This window comes from Hyperoodon ampullatus, assembly GCF_949752795.1.
Source record: "Hyperoodon ampullatus genome assembly, chromosome: 10".
Classification (NCBI taxonomy): Eukaryota; Metazoa; Chordata; class Mammalia; order Artiodactyla; family Ziphiidae; genus Hyperoodon; species Hyperoodon ampullatus.
The window spans coordinates 82,577,275-82,603,136 of record NC_136923.1 but is presented as its reverse complement, the minus strand read 5'-3'; the positions used below and the strand labels follow the sequence as shown (position 1 = coordinate 82,603,136).

Genomic DNA, 25,862 nt, shown 5'->3' with positions numbered 1-25,862 from the left:
GTACCAGTGTATAGAGCCCAGACTTTCCAGAGAAGGCAAACCCTGATGTGCAATGTACAATAGGGACAAGGAAAAAGGTCTCTCTGGGCCAGTAAGAGCAAAGGGAAACGGAGAAACAATACTTGAGCCAGGTCAATGGGTATGAGCTTTCAAGTCAGGTAGACCTGGGGGTGAATCTTCCTGGCTTTTCCACCAACCAGCTGTGGAGCCTTGAGCACATCTGGCCCAGAGCGGACCCCAGCCCATACTTACTGAGTTGAGGGCTGAACGAAATTCTCTGAGCATTTCCTCACCTGCCAACCAGTAATGCAATTTCTACCTTGCAGATTTGAGAGGAGTGAGAAAACACAGTGCTAAGAAAAACAGACACAAGACATGCAGTAGGCTGGGGACCAGAGTTCTAAAGCAAGTTCTGCCTAACCTGGCAGGAGCATTCTCACACCAGGGAACGAGTTCCTGGACTCTGTCTGGGGCCAGGTTAGGAGGCGGGTGGGTGCAGCAGAGCAGGGCAGGGGCAGGGCCAGGCACTGAAGCGAGGCCACAGCCCGGAGGGAGCCAGTTCCTGGTGGCTGTTGGGTGGCTCAGACAGCTCCTTGGCTCCCCAGCCATGGTTCCCCCTTTGCCCTGGCTCTCCCGAAGCTGCTGCCGGCGCCTCCTCCTGCCACCCTGGTGCCCGGCACTCCAGGGCTCCTGGAGGTGCTGCTCCCAGGGTCGCAAGGCAAGCACAGAAAAGACTAGCTCCACAGGCACTGGGCAGATGTCACCTTCCAGGGTAAGTGGCACCAAGAGTGAGGGTGGAGGGCGTGAGGGCAGATCTGTACTGGGGGCAGGGAATCCCCTCCCACCTCACCCTGTACCACAGGCCAGCTGAATGCAGACACTCCCCCCACCCCTAGAGCACGTTGCCTAGCTCCTCAGTTCCCCCGCACCCTCCCTGCCCCCACCGCACTCCAGACCTCAGGGCACCCTCTACCTACACCCCTCCCTCCCTGCACAGTCCACTAAGTCCTTGAACAGGAATTTCCCCTCATCCAACAGTTAATTATTTCTCAGGGGGGGTTGGGACAGCCAGTCCTCCCCTTCCCATACATCACACAGAAGTCCAGTTATAGCCCCTGGGCTGTGATCTCTAACTTTCCCCCTCCCCCCAGGCCTATGCCTAAGACAGGAAGCAGTACAGATGTACTGCGGTTAAGGTCATGTGTACTGCAGGCACTGCAATACAAATGACCTTAAACTAATGGGACTGAAAAACAGGAAGGAGGCAGTGAGCCTAAGCTCCCTGCCCCGGCTGATGCTCTCTCCCTAACAACCCCTCTCCCAGGACCCCTGGCCCCGCCCCACAGCGGAGCTGGCCCAAGCTGAGGAGCTGCTGGAGCAGCAGCTGGAGCTGTACCAGGCCTTGCTCGAAGGGCAAGAGGGAGCCTGGGAAGCCCAGGCCCTGGTGCTCAAGATCCAGAAGCTGAAGGAACAGATGAGGAGACACAGAGAGAGCCTGGGAGAAGACGCCTAAGCTTTCCACCAGCTGCCACTTCACCCTCCTACACTGGAAATACTGCACACTACCCTCCCTCCCCAGCCCTTCGATCAGAAACATCCCAGCCTCTCCCAGGCCACTAAGGAAATGGAAGAAACCAACACAAAGGGCCAGAAATTGGAAAGTAGTGAGAAGCCACGGCCTCTGCAGTCTTTCAGTAACATCCTGCAGTCTTTCAGTAACATCCCCCAGTCTGACACCTCCTACTGACCTCCGCCCCACTGCAGTGTACACAGTCCCCACGGGAATTTACTCCGGATTATGCCCTAAAATAGCCTCACCCCAAATCCAATAAAGGGACGGAGCGCTTACAGACACCACAGACGCATGTGCTTTTTAGTTTTGTTAAAAAAAATTCTGAGAAATCAGGAAAATGGGGGTTTAGGAGTGGTGGCGATGCAAAAGAGGGAAGCCATGGGGTGGGGGACGGGGTCGTCAAGGGTAGGCGGCAGCAGTGTCTCCTTCACCCCCACGCCTGGCATCATCTCCTGAAGAGGAGCAGACTGTCACACTCCAGAATGGGTGCGGAGTTCTCTACCGCGTCTGTTCAACTGAAGAAAAACATGGCAGTTAGAATAAGGTATGGAAAAGAAAAAGCTAGGTTGGTAGAAAAGGCCCCCCTGAAACACATGCAGATGTTTGTGCAGTGTGTGGGTCAGAGGATACATCTGGGGGTAAAGAAAGAAATACTTCGATGAGAAGTAATTTGATGAGAAGAGACCCCATAAAGAGGTCAACTAAACATCCCAACAGGGCATCAAGATGGGGGTGCGGGGGAGAAAACAGATGACAAATTTGTCAAGTGCCCACTATGCACCAGGGGCTTTAAGAAAAAACCCACTAAGGAACAAGGAGAACCTAAAGGACTGGGGGAGCCAGTTTCATGAGATCATTACTCACTGTAGGAGGAGATGTCTATCTCATCAGGCAGCTCACTAATATTGACTTCAAAGCGATCCTGCACGTCATTGAGAATCTTGGCATCATTCTCATCTGACACAAACGTGATGGCCAAGCCCTTGGTGCCAAACCGGCCTGCTCTGGCCACCTGGAAGGAGACAGATGATAGAACTGGTAGACCCCGAAGAAGGAAGACACCCAAGAGGAGGGATGAAGATGTACAGTATGAAAAGATAAAGAAACTAAGGGGGTGGGAGAGGACACTAGGATACCTTCCGGGTGTGGGGCTTACCCGATGCAGGTAGGTGTCAGAATCCTCAGGCATGTCGTAGTTAAAGGCAATGTTCACCCGCTCGATGTCCATGCCTCGGCCAAACAGGTTGGTAGCCACAAGAATTCGTCGTTGAAAATCTTTAAACTGCTGATACCGAGAAAGCCTTTGTGAGAAAGGAAAGCAGAAAAATGTTGAGATTCCTTGCTCTCAAGGGTCTCTTTTCCTCGCAAGGACACAAAGCATCTTCCCCATCTCTAACTCACCTCTCCTCCTGAGGCATCCCACGGTGGATGGCAATAGCTGGGAAGTTCTGCTCCACCAGGAGCTGGGCCAGGGCAATGCAACGCTGCACAGACTTCACAAATATCACCACCTGTGTGTGTGTGTGTGTACGTATAAGGTTGGGGGGGATGTGCGTCCATGTGGGTGTGTGTGAGAGAGATCATGTGCAAGAGTTTTCAGTAATTACACTCTTCTAAAAGAACTCCTCTTAGTGCCCATCACATATTTCCTCTTCTGCTCTAAATGTTACTTAGCCTTTCCCTCTTGGCTCTGATTTTTCCTGAGCAGACAGACATGCTGCAGAGAAGGTATGGAAAACAGTAACTAAAATTACCAGACGTATTAGGAGACAAGGATGAAGCCACCTCACGAGTGGTAAAAATTTGAAGTCTGGAAAGACCACAACCAATATTCCGACTCACCAAAACGTCAAATATAAGAACTTACCCTAATTCTAGAAAGTAGTTTTTAGTGCAAGCAAATCACACAACAGGTAAAGTGATGGAACACTTCTCCCTCAGTAAGTAGTACAAGAAATAAATAAAACTTAAGAACCTAACAGGCCTAATGTGTTTCTGGACTTTCACCAACTTATTAACTCTCTTTCAAGGATTTTATAATTTGAGCTTTATTTTGTTGAATATCTATGCCAGGCATGGAACAGAAAAGCAGTTCCCACCTTGCTCACGCTCAGTGCCATCAAAAGACATGTTTCTCTCATTTAATAGAATTTTCATTTAAGAGAATTTCTCCACCATTCTCTTTCACATGACACACGATTTCCTCAATAAAAGGATATATTATAGAGGTTCCTGCAACAGTTGGAGACGTGCTCACTCTCCCTACTGGACCTTGAACAACTGACCTGGTTGAATTCAAGGACATCCAGAAGGTCAAAGAGCTTCCGGTTCTTCTCGTTGTCCTTCAGTTTCACGTAGTACTGCTGCAACCCATGCAGCGTCAGCTTCGTCTCATCATCCACGAAGATCTCCATTGGCTGGGGGGGAGGGGGGAGGGAAGGGGTGGGGAACGGGAGGAGGGCAGAGTGGGGGGGTTAAACCTGGGGGGGTGGAGGAAGTTGATCTCCAATACACCCCATGGCGGGATGGGGAGAAGAGAGGAGATTGGAAACCCAACCCCACCCCCAAAAATACCCACATTTTAATGTGGTCTTTTCCACAGTAGATCTAATTTTCTTCCTATCAGTTGAGTTTTAAGATTTTCCAACTGAAAATTTTCACGGGAAAGAAACTTTGCAGGGAGGAAAAGACACAGTACAACCACCCAATGGCAAGACGCCATTACCTCAAATGGAGGTGGTGGAGGAAAGAAAACAATGGGAGGTGATTCTCCAAGAGAGAACACGAACCAAACACCTGGGAAATGATGGGAAACAGTGACTCGAGGTCAGAATAACTCCATCAGAGCTGGTTTAATATCAGGGAAAGGACAAGGACTACTCCATTTTATGCTCTCAACTACGAGAATCATATCCCTATTAGGAAGGCGGATGTCTTCCATATCCCCATTAGGAAGGTGGAAGATCAGAATGCTTCAGTGGACATAAGTCAAAATACCATGAAAAGAGAAGCAAAAATTACTCAAGATGAGCAACAACTTGCCCTCGGACCACAAGGAAACAGTTTTAGATAAGACTGGTCTCAACTAAAAATCAAACCACCTACACTGTTACGTGGAAGGTATCAATAAGTGGTGCTAAGAAGCAAATTCAGAGCAGCAGTTATTCACTCATCTTTAAAAACAAAACAAAACAAAACATATACACACACAACCCTTGAAGGGAAGGAAGGCAGCATTAAAAAAAAAAAAAAAAAAGGCGGAAATTGACACAAGTCTCAACTCCGAAGCCCAACTTTCCTAGCACTCTTCACTAACTTGAAGACATAGTTAACATAAAACCCCAGGGTCCAAGATTTCGGGAAAGGATGTGTGTGTCATGGGAGAAAACCAGAAGCCCAATCTCAGAAGTCAGACTAGCAAAGGTAGGCTTTCCAAAGAGAAGTTCCATGGCTTCTTTCAGATCTAATCTGAGCCCCAAGCACAGCTGAAGAGTTTGGTCCCATGGGAAGGAGCAGAGCAGGGAGGGACAGCACACACTCCACTGCTTATACAACGGCCCCGCCTAGCCCCAGACCCTAGCACCCACCTGGTTACATCCAAGTGGAGCTCCTCACTTTACCTTTCCCATATCCCTCTAAGTATTTTAAAAAAAAAAAAAAAAAAAAAAAAAAGTGTTTAAAAAATGAAAAAAAATCTACCGCCCCATTCAGAACACCCCTCCCCACCAACACAAATGGAGGGAAACAGGGAACACGGCACGCCTTGGGTTCAGGAAAAAAACCGGGAACGGAAAAAGAGGCTGGTTTGGTCCTCGGCTTCCTGGTCAGGTTCCCCGCGGCCTCCGCTGCCGCCATCCACCGCCGGGTGCCGTCCGCATTCCCCCGCCGCGCCATGGTGCTTCTCTGCTGCCGGCTCACATCAACCGAGGTTCCGGATGGGTGCGAGGTGGTACGGGTGGGAAGGAGTATGGACTCGGGGATTGAGGTGCCAAAGGCCCCCACCCCTGGAGGTGGGGAGGGAGCGGATTCGTCTGTGCTGTTTGCTCTTCTTTTGGACATGCCCTGCCATCTGTCTGTCCCTCTCTTGCTCTCCTGCCACCGGGACATTATGAGTTTGGGGAGCAGAAGGCTCCGGTTGTATGCTCGATGCCACCTTGAGGGTGCGTGGCTGTTAGGGAGTATGTAGGAGACGATGGGTGGGTAGTAGGGCAGAAAATCCTGCCCTCCCCCAAAAGGGAGAAGAGGTTCAAAAATGCTGTGATTAAAAAAAAAAAAGTCGAACACTTCCCGCTCTCACGTTAACCCGACCAAGTCTTCCGGAGTTTCCCTGGCGCCCGCGCAGACCCTAACACTAACTGTCTCTGCCTCTGTGTGTCTCTTCAAGGAGTCATCACTCCCAAATGGGCATGTGCCCCCTTCTTGGCGCTTGAAGGACAAGGGAGTCTGGAGGAAGAGGGCGCGGAGGGGGAGGAGGCAGCGGGCGGGGAGTGGAGGGAGAGAAGGTAGAAGGGTATTTACGTCTTGCATGAACTTGCGGCAGACTGGGCGAATCTCTTTGCTCAAGGTAGCACTGAACATCATGACCTGCTTCTCATGGGGGGTCATGCGAAAAATTTCCTGGACATCCCGACGCATGTCTACAAGAAAAAGAAACTATAGTAGAAGAAAAGCATATATCGTAAGCAAAGACCAGAAACAGGCGTACCAACGAGGTAAAGACTGTTGGTAAGCGAGAGTCTCGGTTCAGGGGAAGATGTGCCTCAGGCCTCTCTATTTTCTCCAACCACCATATAATCATATCCATAGTAATAACACAGTGGAAAGAACAATGGATTTGGGACGAGGTTCCAGCTGTGTATTTTAACCACACAAGAAATTAGATGAAACCCCAAAGCCCACAACTAAAAAATGGGGATAAAGCCCACTGCAGAGGCTCACAAACATAAGTCCTTTGAAAAATGCTTTACAAGGAAGGTCCTTCTCCCTATTCCTCTCTCCCCAAGCTCCAACTGTCTACAAATATCGCGCACCTATTACATTCCAGCTGTCAGAGTCCACTCCATGCTTCCTCTGGATCACACTGTCCTATCCAGTCAGGCAAATATGACATCTCTACTTGGAGCCCACTTTATAGCTCGCCATCTAGAATAGCCAAAGATCATTTGGAATGACTTATCCCTGGGGCTATGTCGATCCCTACTCTCTCATTCACCAAATTTGAGTTCTTACAAAACATTGTCCTTACTTAACCCCACTTAGCACACCAGAATACCACACCACACAAACTCCCACAAACACCCTCCACATTAATTCTAGAACTTAAGTCTGGAGATCTACTCAGCTATAAATTCTGACAATACATACTGAGCTGAGGATGCCAAAAGAGTAGACTGTCTCCTCGTCCTGCTCAAGTTTCTCCCCTATGACACCCACTATAGGGTTTTACAAAGAAGAATGGTGGTGTGACTAATATCCAACATCAGCAAAGTCCCTTCTCTCAAAACATCACCAAAAGAAAGAACGTAACACCCTCCTCCTTGATCACTAAGGATGCTTAAAAAGCCTAACAAAGACTGACCAGGGAAGCCAGAGCCATCAGTCATGGGTGATAGATTAAGAGTCGTCCTGGCACTAAGTGCTCCAGTATCAAATAAACATCATTTGGCTCCAAAAGGCAACTCCCAGATCACTAGCCCAGTCCCAGCACTGCTACTCACCGAGTTGTTCAAGCATCTTATCGCATTCATCCAAGATAAAGTGTTTAATGTGTTTGAGATTGAGGCTCTTATTTCGAGCCAGGGCTAGGATGCGGCCAGGGGTCCCCACGACGATATGCGGGCAGTTCTTCTTCAGCACCTCTTCATCTTTCTTGATAGACAGACCACCAAAAAACACTGCGACCTGCCAACCCAGGAGAAAAGAGTATCTCATGAGGAAGGAAAGAATTCAACCTCCCCAAGGTTCCCATCCTGTCAGGTTACTCTAAACCAAGTCTTAGAACACTTCAGAGCTAAAAGGAACATAAGAGATCACCTAATCTAAAATTATTGTATCCCCCAAACATTAAAGCTAAGAAACAAAAGTGACCTGCCCTAAATTACATGGCTGACTGAGGCAGTGAGGACCAGCATTTAGTTCTTCTGACTTAATCTAACTATCTTCCTTCCCCAAGGCCAGGCTTCACTGTAAAAATGAGGACGGCAAGAAATCACCAGTGTCAAGTACCAAAAAAAGCTCATGGACATCAAGTTTTCCTAAATGATCCCAGATTTTTAAACTCCTTTGCATAAACCCTATGAAATTACTGATTCAGGCTAAATATACTACTCCATGTTAAAACCATTAGGGGAATGGTTGTTGAGGATCTGGGCCTTAATACTCTCTCAAATAGCACCAAAAACTGCTTTTTAGTTTCAAGGGGGAAAGATCAGACTGACAGGACCCTAATTCTAGGGTAAATCTAAAGCCATTAACTGTGGGACAGGCAGGTTTGCAACAAAACAGGAGGTACACAGCATCATCTATGAAGAATTCTTGCCGAAAACGTTTAACTTGAACCAGTTAAGCTTTCAAATATAAATTTCAGTTTAGGGACTTCCCTGGCGGTCCAGTGGTCAAGATGCCATGCTTCCTATGCAGGGGGCCCGGGTTCGATCCCTGATCAGGGAACTCAGATCCCACATGCCGGGTGGTGTGGCAAAGGAAGGAGGGGAGGGGGAGGGGGAGGGGGAGGGGGAGGGGGAGGGGGAGGGGGAGGGGGAGGGGGAGGGGGAGGGGGAGGGGGAGGGGGAGGGGGAGGGGGAAGAACGCAGGAAAGCTCAGTTTACAGGAAACACTGGGAGGGAAGTACAAGTTAAAACAACACAAGGGAGTAACCAGACAAACTCAGAGGTAAGACATTCTGTAGAACTAGCCCAACGTCTTAAACAAATCACTGAAGCATAATTTTGAGCAAAAGAAAGTAAGACTATGCCATGACAATTTATATTTGATCTTGACACCAAGACCATCCTCTTTTGAGCCCGCAAGGTGATAAGTCAGACCTACAGAGGAAGAAGTGCAATCCTAGCTCTCTACTGAGTTCAATGATAATGTTTCCATAATCATTAGCAATGGAAACGGTTTTCTAGTTTTCAACTTATAGAATCAACCTACCAACAAGACTGCTTGCTAAAAAGACAAAGTAAACCGCAATGAAACTGACAACATAAGAATACAAACATACGTAACACACACACCAGCTTTCAGACTATATTTAGAAAATTTAAATACAGTTTTCAAATTCTAGGAGAAAAAGTGTAAACAAGCGAAATAATCTTTCACAATAAAGTCAAAAAAGCCTTTAAGTTGACAAACTGAGAAAATAGAGCCGAATACTTGGTTTCACAGAACATCAGAACTGAAAAAAAAGTTAACTAGTGGTATTCTGTGAAGTACGATTAGATGGGAGAACAGAAATCTTTTCGTTATAAGGCCCTCTGCATTACCTATGCACTTTTTTACCAGGCACAGATACTACTTTTACTACTTTGGCTTTAAACAAATTACTTTTAGTTTAGGGCTATTACTCACACACTCCTAGTTCTACATATAAATTAAAAATCAATTATGAGGAAAATTACAACAATCTGAACAAAAATACTGTTTTTTTTTTCACCCAAGGAGGGTACAAAGTTATATACATCAAGCATATGTTTATGCTTCTCAAACTCCAATTACCCGAGGATCTTGTCAGAACACATATTCATACTCGGTAGGACTGGGGTGGAACTCATGCAATCTACATTTCCAACAGGCTCCCAAATGACACTGAAACCATGGGTCTGGGAACCACACCCTGAATATCAATGCACAAGCATATTTATAGGACGTGTTAAAAACCAAAGCAAACTATAAAGCTTCTCCAAAATCAAAATACAGCAGACATCTCTGAAAGTATAATGCATACCCAAATGAGCCCTAAAATATAAACCTCTTATATACCTAAGCTGCAGAAACTTACTACGTACTACATGTAACTGAGATCTGTGTATAGGTATTAAACACCTGTGGGATGTGAAGGCTGCTGATCTAACAAGTCTCCAATGCCTCCAACTCCCCACACCCTCACCCCCACCAGGTCTCTTTACCCTGGCTTACCTTGACGTTGGGCATGTATTTAGAGAAGCGTTCATATTCCTTGCTGATCTGAAAAGCCAACTCCCGAGTGTGACACATCACCAGTACAGACACCTGGGGGGGAAGTAGACAGAGACACACATACAGTATATCCCTTCACCAGGTATGTCACAAAAGCACACCCAGCAGATCACAGGTGACTACAATTCTGGATCTAAATCATTAACCCCGTGATTACTGCAGAATATTCTCATGGCTATCGGTCAAGGATGATAAAGGTCATCTTAACAACAAGCACTCCTGGCTCTGAATGCATCATGTAGCCAAGACAAAAATACCCTTCCTGAACATTACTAGCCAAAATGCCTTCCCAGCACTCTCCCCAAGTGTACCTGCCCAGTAACTGGCTCCAGCTGTTGCAGTGTCGCCAGCACAAACACCGCCGTCTTTCCCATGCCTGACTTGGCCTGGCATAGGACATCCATTCCCAGGATGGCCTGAGGGATGCATTCATGCTGGACTAGAAGCAGGGAAAAAAAAGATAAATTAGTCTCCAGAGAACTCCACCACCTTTTTCACCAGGCCAAACCCATTTCTCACCACTCAATTCTTAAGTTGTTCTTGTCAATTTCCAGACCCTTTCTACCTCTCTGCCCCCTCAATCAAAGTGATTCCCAAATCAGACCTTCCCAGTTCCTTCTAACATAGCCTCTTCCAGCTCCAGGGCCCAAAGTCCTGCTAACAACCCTCTTGCATCTACCAATTGGACGCCTTAGGTGCTCCTGATTCTGTCTGAATGTTCCTTAATCTGTAGCAATCCATGAATTTTGAGTGCCTGCCACAGGCCATTTCTCATACTTAGATTATCATGCTGTGGGGCACATAACCCTGCAACAACCTTAAACAAAATGAAGAACTTGGTACATGACCCAAAAGCCAGCCATCCTTAGACCAGCCATAAAGGTTTCCAGAGACCAGAGTTGGCCTGGCCCAAGGGTCCAACCAGCTCCTCTCTGGAAATTTTAAATTAAAAGTCAGACAGACAAAATTAAAAACAGGCAAGAAAAAAAGCCACTCTAAGTTGCTTTTAGATCACTAGCACTTACATGCTATCATGAATGAAAGACCAACTTATATAAACCTCTTCTATTGCTAAAATAGTTTTCGGTACTTATTTCCTGGTCTATCCTGAATATAAATCTGTACCACCTGAGGGACCATGACCATACTGTTTCCTGTATCCTTAAAGAGCCTAATGAATACTCCACGCCCAACAGAAAATTTACCTTCTGATGGATGCTCAAAGCCACAGTCAACAATGGCCCGGAGCAACTCTGGCTTGAGCAAGAAGTCACGAAAGCCAGAGCTGTGAATGGAGACGTAGGAGCCCTTGACATCCTTCTTGGCAGGGGCCTCAGCCCCATCTCCCCCAGCTGCTGTCTCCACCTCATCATCTTCATAATCCAAGAGTTCATTGTCCACATCGTTCTCTGCCATAACTGGGCCGGCAGGGGGAGAAGGGGAGGGGTCTCTGGATGAGTTCACGCAGAATAAGGGAAGACAGAGGAGGAAACTGGGGGCTTGAGGAACAGTAGAGGAAAAGAAACACAGTAGTTTCTGACAGAAGAGCTGGGGGGGTGAAAAAAAAAAGAGAAAACTCATCAGTCATGAGCAGAGCCTTCACCATCTTTTCCATCCGCACACTCTTTCCACTTTCCCTAAACTAGGAAACACTTACCTGGAAAAAAAAATAATAATAAAGAAACACAAGACAAAACAGCGAAAGGCAAACATAATACAGGGAATGGGAAAAGTGGGCCCAGGGGAAGTGGTTAGGACATTAAGTTCCCAAAAAGATAGGATCAGAGAAGCAGAAACCAGAAAGTTGGAAGGGCAAAACCGACTTATAAACTCCTGGTCTGTGACAGTAACGAGGAAAAAAAAAAATACACGTCTGAAAAACAGAATACTACTAATGGCTTAAAGTGGAGAATGGAGATGAAAGTGACAAAACGAAAAGTCCTCAACGGAAGACCTTGTGCTTTTCCTATAATCTCAAGGTGTCGACAGCAGCCATCAGTCCAGGGTGATAGATTACGGTCGTCATTACGCAAAGCGCTCACTTTTCAAAATGAAAACATCATGTGGCTGCCATCCACCTCTCGCAGCATTCCAGCCTCCCACTCCTCAATAACCTCCTTCTGGCGCTTAAGAAATCCTTGTGTAATTAATGGCGGAGAGAGAGGCCTAGAGAAATGGCTCGGCCGGGAAAAAACCCACTCCTCCATCATACGATGAATAAAAAAGAACGCAATCATTAAGAAAGATGTATCCTCGTTCCGGCTAACAGAAGCTTTACCAAGTGACCTCCCATCACCGTTATGTTACTCCTAAGTGTAGCTCATTTCCGAAAACACACAACGACACCACTGGTAAACATTTGGAAAACACTCCAGATAACGGTGGGCAGTCCGAGGTGAGAAAAGTCTAACTAGGCCCACAAGTCGGGACTCCTTCCATTCCCACCGAGGACCAAGAGATAAGCGGGAAAGTGAGAGCCCCGCCCTCTGCAAATGCCCAGGACCAGAAGACGCCTAGCGCCGCCTCTCACTGTCGCTGGGTTCGCAGGTAACCGAGGGTCCTACCGAATGAGCGAGGAGCAAAGGAAGCACAATGGCGCCGGGGCCACCATCTTGGATTGGGCCCCCCTAGCTTCCCTACCTCCCCCCGAAGTTTCTTGATCTCGAGGGATGCAAGTGGTGGAAGTAACGACCCAATCAGACTCCAGCGACCAGACCATAGCCTGTACAAGGATTATCAGGAGGCCGTGCGACAGGATGGCCGCAGAGAAACGCAGATGGAGGCGGATGGTGCCGAAGGCCAAAGCTTACCTGAGCAAGGCAAAGGCGTATGGCGGCGGCAACAGCGACGAAGGAAGGAACCTGCCTTCACTTCCGGTTCCCTGCTTCCCTCTACCCCGGCCTCCCGCCTTACGACTGCGCAGACGTAAGGGACCGGAAGAAGGACCTTCCACGGGTCTATAGTTCCGCGCACTCCAGGGTTGCCTTTAGAAAATGCCTGTGTGGAAAGAAAAAAAGTTTTAAGCCACTTCTAACTCCTCCGCTACTACCAGTAACAAAAGGCATAAAGGAAACTAGCATCCTCCCCATTGTTATCTTTTTTCTCTTGTCCTGCTCTTTTCCACGCCTCCCTCTTCATTTACGTTCTTGCCACGCAGGCCTTCTCTCTGGGCACCCCTCCGTGGGCGCAGGAGGACCCAAGGTGGCGGGATTTCGAGTTCCCACGGGGTCCTTGGCCCGGTAGTCAAGGTGACCTGGGGACGTTGGCCCCTGGAGCTAGGGAACGACTAACCCCAGGTGTGGGAAGTGAGTCGTGCTCACGAGTCCTACCCCTACCCTTTCCCCAGCCCTGGAGCCGGTGGACGGCATTTGCCTAATGTTGGCCGATGTAGCTGATGCCTTAAGGGTCCTGAGGTTCGTGGGCGTGGGCTGGAATCAGGAAGGGGTTCTGAATCCACTGAGTGGGGGACAGGGTCTAGATTCTGCCCCAAATGTTAACGATAAACGCTAGGGCTTGAGAGTTAAAAATTTTTTTTATAAATGTTGTTAATTCTACCGTAATGTGCTTAGCCCTGCCCCCAATAGCCCCTTGGTTCAGCCCGGATTTTTTTCCTGAATGAAACATTTGATATCTCCCGCCCCGCTTTTGTATGCTACAGAAGTCAGATGTGACTTAACAAAACTGACAACAGACGTTTGGCCCTTTACCTGTTATCACACTTAACCATTTAACACCAAGGTGTACCATTATTCCCATGCTATATCAAGCAAACAGATTCAGAGAAATAAAGCAACATGTCCAAAGTAATACAGCTAGTAAGGTGACAGAGCCAGGATGTAAATACCACTTTATTCTCTACTGTATCCTGACTCCCTGCTTAAAGAGTCTGGTTAATAAATACCCACTACAGATTACCTCACTGGTTCAAGTGCTTGGTGAAGTAGGCTCGTTTTCTGTGGCCAAAAGAAATAACAGTGATCCAAGGATGATGTTACAGAAGCGCAGTTTTTCAAACCCACAATATCAATCTTTTTCAACAGTATTTATCAACTGCCTGTCCTGTGCCAAGTGCTATCCTAAGATCTGGGGACACAGCAGTGAACAGCCCTGTCCTCACAGAGTTCACATAACAGGGGAGACAACACATAAACATGTCAAGTATCGATAGGTGCTATGAAGGAAAATAAAGCAAGGTAAGGGGCAGAGTGCTTGTTCCTACACCCCAGCTGTTCTCTACAGTTACCACCTATAGTCCTCAGGTTCACAAAGGAGCCACGTGTTTCTCACTTTGGAGAAAAAATAATGTACCATTTGCTTTTGTTTCTCAAAGCTCCAACACCTTTTGGGTGTTTGGGGAATACATAAACAAGGAACAAACGTGACTGAAAATGAGAAATGATGAAGCAAAAGGAGGCTGATTCCACCCAACAATTGATTTGCCCATAATTATTTTATTGACACTTTTTTATTGTTACAAAGGGAAAGTAAGGTGTTGAGGATGTAGAAAGGAAGGCCATGCACATGAGGGGACACAGCATCACTTTAGATCTCAGGAAGCAGTAGTAAGCATCTGATGGGTCTTTGGGGAAACAGGAAAAGTGGGAAATCCAATAAAGAGAAAGACCAGCTTAAGAGAGACAAAAAGAGAGGCTAAGAAATGCAAACATCTTCCTGGAACCACAGAAGAGAGGCTAAATGAGGCCATCATTTCGTCTTTTCAGGGATAATAAGGTCTCTGGGGAAAGAGAGGTGGGAAGAACCAATTTTTTAGAGAATTTCTAGGGTCACAGAATGAATGAGTAGAATTACAAAGCCACAGACAGAAGTGAGAAAACAGCCGTGTTTAGGTTTTGGCAGGTGGGCAGAGAGTAGTAATAATATCACAGGTTTGCCATTTATTGAATCACAGCTACTACGTGCTGGAAACCATGCTAGGCTCTTTATAGAATGATTCCTAATCAATGCAACACCCCTGCAAGGTAGGCATTATTATTATTATTCCAACCTTGCAAAGGACACTGGGGTTACAGTTTAAGTAGCTTGTTCTTGTTGCCCAGCCAGCAAGCGGCAGGGTCAGAAGAGGGACCCGAGCCTGCCAGGCTCTGAAGTCAGACTGTTTTCCACATCCCTACTTCTCCATGCTACAAATTTCACAGAGGGGCTGGGTGAGGGTGACTTGGCAGTTTCCAAGCTCCCAGTGAAAGAACAATAAGGAGATTCAGGTCTGAGCAGGATATTTATAAATTTCACAGGAGAATTATTGGATCCTGCTTCCTAGAATTTCTAGGGAATGGAAAGGAGAGAAAGGATTATGGTGGGAGTTGATTTTGACTTGGGGATTTCTTTGCAGGAGGGAACTGGCAGGAGGAGTCAGGCCCTAGGGTGGGTCCTAGGCAGCAATCCGGTAGTTGGGGTGGACATGGGGCCTGACGTCACAGACCATGCCAAGAAGCTGGGCCAGGACACGTTCGCGGCTTCTCTGCTGGGAGCTCTGCATGCCCTGCACCTGGCGCCTTGTAGCCTGCTCCACCTCAGCTGACAGATTCCCTTGGGAGCCCATGGCCTGGGGGGTGGGAGAAAGGATGGAAAAGAGAAAGGAGAAAGCAGAAACAGAGAAAGAAGCATCCACGCGTGTGGAGGGAAGGATCCTGGAGCAAGACCAGGAAGAAAGGCCCTCTCCAAAACCACTCCCATCGTGGAAATATCTAGACACTGAAGAGACCAACATAATGCCCTCTCCCCTAAGACCTGACATGCAGCATCACCCTACAACAGACCGTACCATCCCCACCACCTCACCACCCATGCCCATAAAACTGCCCTCCACCCCAAATATCATCATACTCTACAGAGACTGTGGCAATCCCCCCCACCTCCACAAGCTGTACAAGTCCTTCAAAACTCCTAGACGCTCTTACATAGCACAAAGCTTGACCAATATCATGGTCTTCATCAGGTCCCCTTCAGCCCTTTAGTACCTTATTTTCTTGTGGAATCACCCTGTACACACCTCACCAGATATAACCACCAACTTGCACCCTGGGGTCCCATCCCAGCCTCCCCCACGACTCACTGCCTGCTGCTTGCTCTGGAATTCCTGCTCTCTCTCTCTGCGGTATTGCTCCACTTCCATCTGTGCCTCCTCCTTTGCCTGCTTCAGACGCCGGGCCTTCCCTGGAGGCAGGAAAAAGGACTGAAAGTGGGGGTAGACCCCACACACACAAAACGTGAAAGCAGGGGTCAGTCCCTCCCAAAAAGTTAGTGCCTTCTCTCAGGCAGCTAAGGACTAGATTCTGACACCCACCCATTTCTTCCCTCCTAATAAGCGCCCCCAGCCTCCCTCCCCCCGCCCCACCAGCCTTGGGTTATACTAAGGACTCAAATGTTTGCTGTCCTTCCACCCCCAATTTTCTCTCCAGCTTCCTAAGGGAGAAATGAGGAGACTCACTCTTTCTGGCATCTGCCACCTTCTCAGCCGCCCGCTTCTCGGCTTGCAGGAGCTGCTGGATACCCTGGGATTGACTGGCCATTTCTGTCGTTATGACCGATGCCGCTTCAGAAGCTACCAAGGTACCAGATGGCTCCCCCTTTTCCGCTCCCCCCACACCGCCTCCTCCTCCTCCTCCAGCTGTTTGCTGCAGCCTTCCACTACCCCTGGGTCTTAGTGCTCCCCTTTTCGCTCAGCCTCCTGCACCGGGTGTCTCCCCCAAACTGATCCTCCCATTGATGGCTGGTCCTCCTCTCCCACCTCTCACTCTGGCAGTACCCAGAAGGACCGCCTGGGGGCAGCAAAGACCAGGTCCAAAGCTGCCTGCTAACTTCACAGCAGGTGCAGGGCTTTCCCAGTCGGAAGGTCTAGGAATGGGGGCAGGGGCCGAGAGGAGAGGAGTATTTGAGAGAGAAGGAGGCATAGAGGGATTGAGAATGGGGTGAGGAGGTAAGGAAATTATCATGCGTGGTGTGTTGGGAATAGAGTATGCTGGGCTTCTCTGAATTCTTCCAACTTCTCTTCCTTTTTCTCCCTCCCATTTCCATCTCCTTTTTCTACACCTTTCCCAATTCCAAATTTCTCCATTCACCTCACTTGCTTTGTCCTGCGGTTGTTTTCCCTGTCTTTTGCTTCCTGTGTTTTTCTCTTTTATGATCTGTCCCTTTCTTGGACCTCACTGTGGTTTTGATTTTTCATTTTTTTTCACTGTGATTTTTATCCTGTCTTTATCTCCCCTGTTTTCTCTCTCTTCTCATCTTTTCGCCTATCACTGAACCATCTCCTCTCTCCTCCCAGTAAGGGGAAGAGGGGTTAAACCTCCAAAGAGCCCTTGCTCTTCCTTTTCCTCGCCTGTCGTCCAGTGTTCCGGTTTCAGTCGGACCCTTTATCTTAAGTTCCCTAGTTTCCCCCCGGAGGCTAAGGCCAAGGAAACACCTCCCGCCCCCTCGGGGAGGAACGACATCCGGTAATGCGCCTCACAGTTCATTTCCGCCCTTTACCTGCGTCTCGGCTTGCGCCATTTCCGTCAGTCTAGAGTGTCTCCGCCCTTCCCGCCTCCCTTCCTCGGAGCGTCTTAAACACAGGCTTCGGGCCTACTGCTCCGGGGGTACTTAGGGGGCGGGGGGCAGGTCTGATGAGTAACCCCTCCCCCCAAGTCCCAGAGGGAGAAGCCTCTACATCTGTCTGCCGGGTACATTATATTCAATTTCTAGATCATTATTTGAAATTGTGACTTTTTAAAATTCAGATTTCTATTGATAAAAATTTCCCCCATCAGTTTCTATTTGTTTTTATTATATAACAAAGTCCTTTATTAAAAATTTACCTGGACTAATGAGCCTCTAAGTAATCATTTATCCTTTTCTCAAATTTCACATTAAAAAAAAAATGTGACCCCAGCTCCCCTCAAAATTGTTTTCAAACCTATCACCTGGAAAAGGGATGAGGGTTAGGACTGGCCTCATCTCTTGCTGAAAATGTAAGAAGAGATGGGGAACCGAAGGGAGAAACAGAGGGAATGTCAGAGATGGAGGGGGAGGGACCATCCAAGGCTGGGGTCCTGACTGCTGCCTGTTTATCCTTCTTCCTCAGCCCAAGAGTTCCATGGCCTCCACTTCCCGACGCCAACGCCGAGAGCGTCGCTTCCGTCGTTATTTGTCTGCAGGACGGCTGGTCCGGGCCCAGGCCCTCCTCCAGCGACACCCAGGCCTTGATGTAGATGCTGGGCAGCCTCCACCACTGCACCGGGCCTGCGCCCGCCACGATGCCCCTGCCCTGTGCCTACTTCTTCGGCTTGGGGCTGACCCTGCCCACCAGGACCGCCACGGGGACACAGCGCTGCATGCTGCTGCCCGCCAGGGCCCTGATGGTGAGTCTGCTTCGTGGGGAACAAGGTCATGAGCAACTGGTGGGGTCTGAGATGAAGGCCAATGGTTGAAAAATAAGCTAGTTATTTGGTCATGGGACTTAGGGAAATAGTTGACCAAGTTGGCTTGTGGCTGTCATTTGTGCCTTTACATTTTTGAGCTACCATTGTCTGAAGAGCCCAACATTCCCCAGACAGCAACTAGTATTTAAATTACACATCTCTCTAGATTAGTAGCTATTTTGTCTCTTGACTTGTTGTTTGCCTGTAGTGTGAAAAGCAGAATAGAGGGTACTCTCTGCAGTTACATTGCCTGGGTTCAAATCCCAGCTCCACACTTAATAGCTGTGTATTCTTGGCAAGTTTCTAAACTTGCCTGATGCTTCATTTGCCCATCTGCAAAATTAAATAATAGCAACCATTGCTGTGTGCCAGACACTTTTCACAAAGCAACTCATTTAATCCTCACAACTACCCTATGAAGGTATAAGTACTAACATCATCCCCCATTTCTCAGATGAGGAAACAGCACAGAAAAGTTTAAGTACTTTGCCAAAGTCACACAGCTATGAAGAGCAAGGGTTGTATCCCAGGCAGCCTAACTAGACTGCCTATGCTCTAACCTGTGTGATACTTTATAGAATTATACAGTAATAACGCCTGTGTTCAGAGCACCCATGCTGTGATGTATGTTTTGAGAATCAGCTGACACAGTACATAATTAGAGCACTTGGCATATGATAAACACTCTAGATACTGGCCATTGTTCCTGTGGTTATCAACAGACCCATACTCTTTCACCCACAGTTCTGAAACTCAGAAACACTCTGAGAACCAAACATTTTTCATCAGTCTAACACCAAACTCATTTGGTAACAAAACCTAACATAAACTAAAGCTAGGCTATTTATGATGTTTTTATCCTACTGATGTCATATGTTTCACTGCAGAAACATTCACGTGTTTGGTTACTGGGGCTACCCAGTCTCTCCCGGGCTACATAATATACAGTGTACAGTTGTCCCTTGGTATCTGAGAGGGATTGGTTCAAGGATCCCCCTCCCAAGATACCAAAATCCACAGATGCTCAAGTCTCTTTTATAAAATGACATGGTATTTGCGTATAGCCTACAAACCATCTTCCTGTATACTTTAAGTCATCTCTAGATTACTTAAAATACCCAATACAATGTAAATGCTATGTAAATAGTTGCAGGCAAGCAGCAAATTTAAGTTTTGCTTTTTGGAACTTTTTTTTCCTGAATATTTTAGGTCTAAGTTTGGTTGATTCTGTGGATGCAGAACCTGAGGATATGGAGGGCCAACTCTATGTATACTTTCAGATCAACTCTATCAAATCCCAAAAATATCTGCCTTCTGGAAAGTCTTTGATATTGAGGGTTGCAGATGGGGACTTGTTGATACATTAGTGGCAGCGGAGGCAGCTCTGCAGAGGTACAGCCCTCCTAGGAAAATAACAGGTGAAACCCCTTTCCCCATTTAGAGATTTTCCTTCTATAGTAAGAACATTAGATGAAAACCTTTAGGTTGGGATGAACAACCTGAACTCAGTTTCATTGCTATTATCATCCCCCAGCTCCCCGAATATACAGGAACCTCACCCACATCCCCGAAACCTCCCCCATATAGTCAAAAATCCCCTTTTCTTTAATTCCCCTAACATAAGTGAGATAGGCTGCCCTGTTCAGATTTTTTTTTTTTTTTAACAGAACAAAGAGAGGAGGTTTACAAAGCGCAGGCACCTAACTCGGCAGTTGACATTGTACATGGCAACAGAGCAGAGTGCCCTGAGGCCGACCTTAGACCCCATCCAAGCTCCAGCTCTGCCACTTACAGGCTGTGTGACTGGGACATGCAGCTTAGCCTCTATGAACCTAATTTGCTTCTCTAAAATAGAGGTTGTGGCGAGTAAGTGAGGCAAGCATTTGGCAGTTTTGGTCCTCACTAGATGATAAGTATTGTTATTTTTATTCTTGTATTATTCAATTAAGGCTTTTTAAGTAACAGAAATGTCTCTTACAGTATGGTAGGTGCTTCCTTCATTGTACTGAATTCTAAGGAGCATGTGAGAATGACATTATGGTTCCATTTACAGATGAGGAAAGCAGGGCCCAGAAGGTTGAGGACCTTGCTGAAATCTCACCTACACTCAGGTCATTCCCAAGCCCTCTCAGGCCTTCCTTCCTCCTGGTCCCCTGCCAGCCCTACCACCAGGTGGCCTTCTAACTCCTTGGTAGAAAGACCTGTCTCTAGAGACCACTCTGCCTTAAAATGCAGATATTTCCTTTGAACAAATGAAATGACCCAGAATCTCCTGGGGGAGGGTAGGTTCCTTTCAGTTCCCATGTTCAAGGGATGTGCCAGTTCACGCTGAATTGGCTGGGCTGGGTTCTCACACCTAGTGAGATGCCAGTGAATGGCCACTACCTTTGAGGCTTTTGGTAACACCTCATGGGGAGGTGGTCTTAGCTGTCAGAGACCCCTGTATAAACACACCTTAGTCCAACAATAGCCATTCTCTACATACAGCAAGAATGAGTGAACATTGAGAAACGGGGTCGTTTTCTCACAGTCTTTGCAAAAAGAATAAGCCCAAAGCCAGCTTGTGTGTTTGTTTTCTTTTTTTTTTTAATGTAACATTCACTGCACCTGTGCCAGCACAGTATTAGACATTTCCCATCCATTACCCACTTTGATCTGCTCAGTAGAAGTAGGCTGTGGCCCTGCTTTGCAGATGACTGAGCTGTCCGGTTTATGTTCTCTTTGCTTTCCAACCTTACCTCCCACGGCGAGCCCACAAACCCGAGACTCCTGCTTCATGACTCTGTCTTCAGTGACCCCAAGCATGTTTTCAACAAACATGCTTGTTTTTTTATCTGCCTCTTGCCTGTCGCCTTCCTGTCCGCCCTACTAAGTTTTCCACCTTGCTAGATTATTCTCCCTTCACAGCCCAGTGTAAGTCCCCACCTCCTCCTGTAAGCCCTGTCCAACCACCCCGCCCACTGTAACCTTTTCTTCCTGTGTCTCAGTCGTCACTCAATATAAACTTCTGCTCCGGCATTTTAAAAAAGTGTTTTGTACCAATTAGTATGAACATCTCATTAATGTAGAAATCACGTCTCATTATGGGGAGGAGAAGAACAGTGCTTCCATCACTAAGAAGAAGTACATTTTTACTCCACAAAGCTTTTTTTTTCATTTATTTTTCCCAATATAAAAGTACAACATGTTAATTAAAGAACATAAGGGAAAAGTTGATCTATACTGCTAGATTGGTGGTAAAGTTGGTGTTTCAAATCACTGGAGGGGGTGGTGGTGAACTATTTAATAAACGATGGTGGACCATTTGTCTTCTCTGGAGAAAAATAGTCTTACCTTACACCTGACTTAGAAGTAAATTACAGGAGATTAAACACCTATATGTGACAGGAAATGCATGGGAGGGTTTTCCCTGGGGGAAATAAAACTTGGAAGACAGTATCAAAGAAAACTTTAGCTTTACCTATGATGGTTGTTCTTTTTTAATGATGTTGCAAAATGAAAATATATTAACATACCTTGTGGTAGGAATAGGGTTGCTTATCATACTATACTTTGTACTTTTTTCCTTTTTTTAATATTTCTAGAAATATAGTAGGAAAACACACAAGGGCATAATCTTGGAGTGAAGAAAAACCTTCCTAAGAATGAAATAAAGTCAAAAGCTGTAAAATGAAAATATTGATACAGATTTAACTACAGTACAATTTTGGAAAGACAGATGGGAGAAAATATTTACAATATATGTGACACAGACACAAAGGGTTGGTATCTATACTATATAAAGAGCTGTCATATCTACACGTATAATTTCCAGGGGAAAGTAGACAAAGAATATGAATATGAAATTTTTCATTAATAAAGTCATTTTTTTAATCTATCAGATGGGCAAAATTTAAAGGGTTGGGGATATTCAGCTTTGGTAAAGGACAACACAGGCACTCATATATTCCTTTTTTTTTTTTTAACTTTGATAATTATCTAGTTCATTTCAAGAGTAATTGAATAATCTGGGCTCCCCTGGTGGCGCAGTGGTTGGGAGTCCGCCTGCCAATGCAGGGGACATGGGTTCGTGCCCCGGTCCGGGAAGATCCCACATGCTGCAGAGCGGCTGGGCCCGTGAGCCATGGCCGCTGAGCCTGCGTGTCCGGAGCCTGTGCTCTGCAACGGGAGAGGCCACAACAGTGAGAGGCCCGCGTACCGCAAAAAAAAAACACACAAAAAACCAGAGTAATTGAATAATCTTTATCGCATGTATAAAAAGATTCCTGAAAGTGATAAAGCTATAACCTCATCAGGTGCTCATATATTCTTGATGGCACAAACTTTTTGAAAGCAGTTTGGCAAAATTGCACATGTTGTTTGACTCAGAAATTCCACTTCTGAGAATCTACCCCGCAGAAGTGCTGTAAGGAGTCCACAAAGACACATACATAAGACTGATCATTTTTGGAAACAAAGTCTTTCTATTGGGGGTGGGAAGATTTGTTTCATGCACACAGTGGAACACTACACAGTCATAAAAAAGAATGAGGTAGACTGTGTATACTCCTGTGGAAAATATAAATGAGGTGTTAAAATGAAAAAAGCAAGTTGCCAAACAATATATAGTAGTATGGTCACGTAACTGAAAAGAAATTGTGTGTTATGTGTTTATATAAACCAAGACAAGACTAGAAGGGACCACAGCAAACTGTTAACAGTGATTAAATTTATTCTTTAGTCTTTAAAAAGAAAAGAAAATTTCATATTAATTATGTCCCTTTCACATTAAAATATCAGCTAAGGTTGGAGGAAAGCCACCCATAGTCTACCACCCAGAGACTAGAATGTTTACATATTTCCATCCAGTCTATCTTTTTCAAGCATGGGATTTGTTCTCTTTTTCACAGAGTTGTGATTGGATCCTATGTACAGTTTTGCAGCCAGCTTTTTCCACACACAAACATAATTTTTAGTGGCTATTTAATATTCTGTACCAGATTTTACTCATGATGTTTTATAGTTGGAGGCCTTACCCCTTAAAACCTATGAATTTAAAAACCTTCCACCCACCCTCACACCTGCTATAAGCCCTGGTGGGATATAAGCCGTTGAAAGACAAGACCAGGTACTTGCTGGGAGGGACAAGTTGGGAGGGCTTGTGACAGGTCACGTCAGTACTAAAGAGAAGTGCCCCTACCCCTTGGTTTGATGTGGTTTGGGTTGGGTGACACTCAGGTGTGCCAGGAGATGGGTGGGGGCAGTGGACCTTGGCCAGCCAAGGCTGGACCCTTCCATCTTCTGCCTTCCTGGCAGTGACAGGACAGCCCTTCCTCTCTCTCATCCTTTTGCCAGGTAGCCAGTATGTTCTAGCACCACTGAATAAAGATCTAAAGACTGCCGGCCCACTTCTTCCTGCCGCCGTAGGGAGAGAAACTAGGTCCACAGGAAGGGAGGGTGCCTCACTCATCTTCCTCTGTCCTGAGAGTGCAGAGGTGGTTGGCGACCATGGCAGGTGGCAGGCTGGCCAGGCGTAGGGTGCCGGGTGGGCAGTGAGGAGAGCAGCACGGCACTCAGCTGATGCGTTGAGGTCAGGGCTCAGGAAGAGGGGAGCTCAGGGATGTCAGTCCCTCTCCTATTTTCCCCCAGCCTCCTGTCAGCCAGGCCCTGAGTGGAACCCTCTGTCTCAGCCCCGTTCCCCTGCCCTAGGTCAGCAGTCATTTGGAAAGAGTTTGCTCTGCTGCTGGGAACGTTTCTATGGCTCAGATTCATTACTGGGCTGGACTCTCTACCTCTCTGTCCCCCTCCCAGCATCCCCTGGCTAAGGCTGGCTGAGAGAAATTCCCCTGAAAATATTTATCTTACACAGCTTATTGAAAAATGATGTAAAGAAAAGTATTAAGTATTTGTAAATTTAGAATGGTACAAATCAGGGTGTTCAGGTATTTTCCCAGTCTGGAGAACATAGTTTTGGGTGAGAAACACAATGAGAGGTATAAAGTGACAATATTTTCAAGCCAAAAATGGAATACATAGTCAAAGGGTTTTGACATCACCCTAGGTGGCTGGAGGCAGACCAGAAAATGGCATTGACATTGTAGAGCTCCCAGGACACTAAATTAGTTTGTGAAGACACAGGTCGGTATATTTTAAACTACCCCATTTATCACGCATGTGGTAAAGTATCAGTAAATATTTGTCAGTGATGGTGATTTCCTAGCACCCAGGAGGCATCCATATGGGCAACCCTTTCATTGCTCTAAGACCAAGAGAGTAAGTAACCTGTAGGATTCAAGATGCTGGCCCTACCAAGGAGTGAGAGTTCCAGCTAACTTTTGCTCACTGCTCTCCCACAAACAGCCTACACGGATTTCTTCCTGCCACTGCTGAGTCGCTGTCCCTCTGCCATGGGAATAAAGAATAAGGATGGGGAGACCCCAGGGCAAATTCTGGGCTGGGGACCCCCCTGGGATTCTGCCGAAGAGGAGGAAGAAGATGAGGCCTCTAAGGAACGGAAATGGAGACAGAAGCTGCAGGGAGAGCTGGAGGACGAGTGGCAGGAGGTCATTGGGAGATTTGAAGGTAAGGAATCCATTTCCATCCACAGCCGCCCTTCTTCCCCACTGGCTGCTTTTCCTACACCCACTCCACGAATGCTCCCACCGGCTTCCTATGGTCCCTTCCTCTGTGCTGCCCCACCTCTCTTGCCTGTCACCTTCTCATGGCCTCTCTGCGACCACCACCTCCCACCCTCCCAAACAGATGATGCTTCCCATGAGACCCAGGAGTCCTTCTCAGCCTGGTCAGATCGCATGGCCCGGGAACATGCCCAGAAGCACCAGCAACAGCGCGAGGCAGAAAGAGCCTGCCGACCCCCACGGGCTGAGGGCTCCGGTCAGAGCTGGCGGCAGCAGGAAGAGGAGCAGCGGCTCTTCCGAGAGCGAGCCCGGGCCAAGGAGGAGGAACTGCGTGAGAGCCGAGCCAGGAGGGCACCGGAGGCTCCCGGGGATCGAGTGCCGGAGCCAGCCAGGGCCGGGCCCAGGGCAGAGCACCCCAGAGGAGCGGGGAGGGGCAGACTCTGGCGCTTCGGTGATGTGCCCTGGCCCTGCCCTGGCGGAGGAGACCCAGAGGCCATGGCTGCAGCCCTGGTGGCCAGGGGCCCTCCCTTGGAGGAGCAGGGGGCTCTGAGGAGGTACTTGAGGGTCCAGCAGGTCCGCTGGCACCCCGACCGCTTCCTGCAACGATTCCGCAGCCAGATTGAGACCTGGGAGCTGGGCCGAGTGATGGGAGCTGTGACAGCCCTTTCTCAGGCCCTGAATCGCCATGCGGAGGCCCTCAAGTGACCCCAGGGAAAGAGCAAGAAACTGCAGGAAGTGCAGGGCAGTAAGAAGGGTAAGGTCAGGAGACCAGTGCTGAACAGTAGAGGATGTGGGGCACGAGCAGAACTTGTAACGAGCAGGGGTGGGGGATGCGGGCCGCCACCACTGCTCCTTGACTCTGCCATTTCCTAATAAGACCTGGTTCCACATCTCACTCCCGGTGTCTCCTCTGCCTTTTTCCATCACTGTGGTTTTCATCACCCATAACATCTCCTTTCCCACTCCACCTGCCCAAACCCACAGCTCCTGCACACCTGCACCATGCACACACACCCTAACTCGTGCCCTCAGCTGGAGACTAGGAGCCCCCTGCTT

General features: G+C 47.5%; 4 protein-coding genes across 4 annotated transcripts; 2 read left to right on the top strand and 2 right to left on the bottom strand.

The window, feature by feature from the left end:
- Positions 1-607: 607 nt before the first annotated feature.
- Positions 608-1,513, top strand: MCCD1 (mitochondrial coiled-coil domain 1; the record flags this gene model as incomplete). The annotated part of the gene is made up of 2 exons (XM_079712193.1): positions 608-772; positions 1,325-1,513. The coding sequence occupies 2 exons, from the start codon at positions 608-610 to the stop codon at positions 1,511-1,513; spliced, it is 354 nt and encodes a 117-aa protein (XP_079568319.1).
- Positions 1,514-1,867: 354 nt separating this feature from the next.
- On the bottom strand, positions 1,868-11,203 carry DDX39B (DExD-box helicase 39B). Its single transcript, XM_079714042.1, has 10 exons — positions 10,978-11,203; positions 10,084-10,211; positions 9,713-9,805; positions 7,291-7,474; positions 6,092-6,210; positions 3,859-3,990; positions 2,975-3,084; positions 2,730-2,874; positions 2,438-2,585; positions 1,868-2,088 (listed from the first exon to the last, which is right to left on the bottom strand). The coding sequence occupies exons 1-10, from the start codon at positions 11,186-11,188 to the stop codon at positions 2,072-2,074; spliced, it is 1,287 nt and encodes a 428-aa protein (XP_079570168.1). The 5' UTR covers positions 11,189-11,203; the 3' UTR covers positions 1,868-2,071.
- A 3,958-nt stretch (positions 11,204-15,161) lies between these two features.
- Positions 15,162-17,144, bottom strand: ATP6V1G2 (ATPase H+ transporting V1 subunit G2; the record flags this gene model as incomplete). Its single annotated transcript, XM_079713633.1, has 4 exons — positions 16,852-17,144; positions 16,221-16,304; positions 15,846-15,946; positions 15,162-15,335 (listed from the first exon to the last, which is right to left on the bottom strand). Exons 2-4 carry the CDS (start codon positions 16,300-16,302, stop codon positions 15,162-15,164), a joined length of 357 nt encoding a protein of 118 aa, XP_079569759.1. The 5' UTR covers positions 16,303-16,304; positions 16,852-17,144.
- Positions 17,145-17,394: 250 nt separating this feature from the next.
- NFKBIL1 (NFKB inhibitor like 1) lies at positions 17,395-25,689 on the top strand (the record flags this gene model as incomplete). The annotated part of the gene is made up of 4 exons (XM_079713632.1): positions 17,395-17,451; positions 17,853-18,129; positions 24,529-24,750; positions 24,931-25,689. The coding sequence occupies 4 exons, from the start codon at positions 17,395-17,397 to the stop codon at positions 25,509-25,511; spliced, it is 1,137 nt and encodes a 378-aa protein (XP_079569758.1). The 3' UTR covers positions 25,512-25,689.
- Between the last annotated feature and the right edge of the window lie 173 nt (positions 25,690-25,862).

Bases quoted from the DNA above. Each gene is read 5' to 3' on its own strand.
- DDX39B (XM_079714042.1), bottom strand. From the start codon at position 11,188: ATGGCAGAGAACGATGTGGACAATGAACTCTTGGATTATGAAGATGAT. The intron at 10,212-10,977 runs GTAAATTTTCTG...CCCTGCTTCTAG, and splicing joins CTTTGAGCATCCATCAGAAG to TCCAGCATGAATGCATCCCT. The intron at 2,875-2,974 runs GTGAGTTAGAGA...TTTCTCACAAAG, and splicing joins GGGATGCCTCAGGAGGAGAG to GCTTTCTCGGTATCAGCAGT.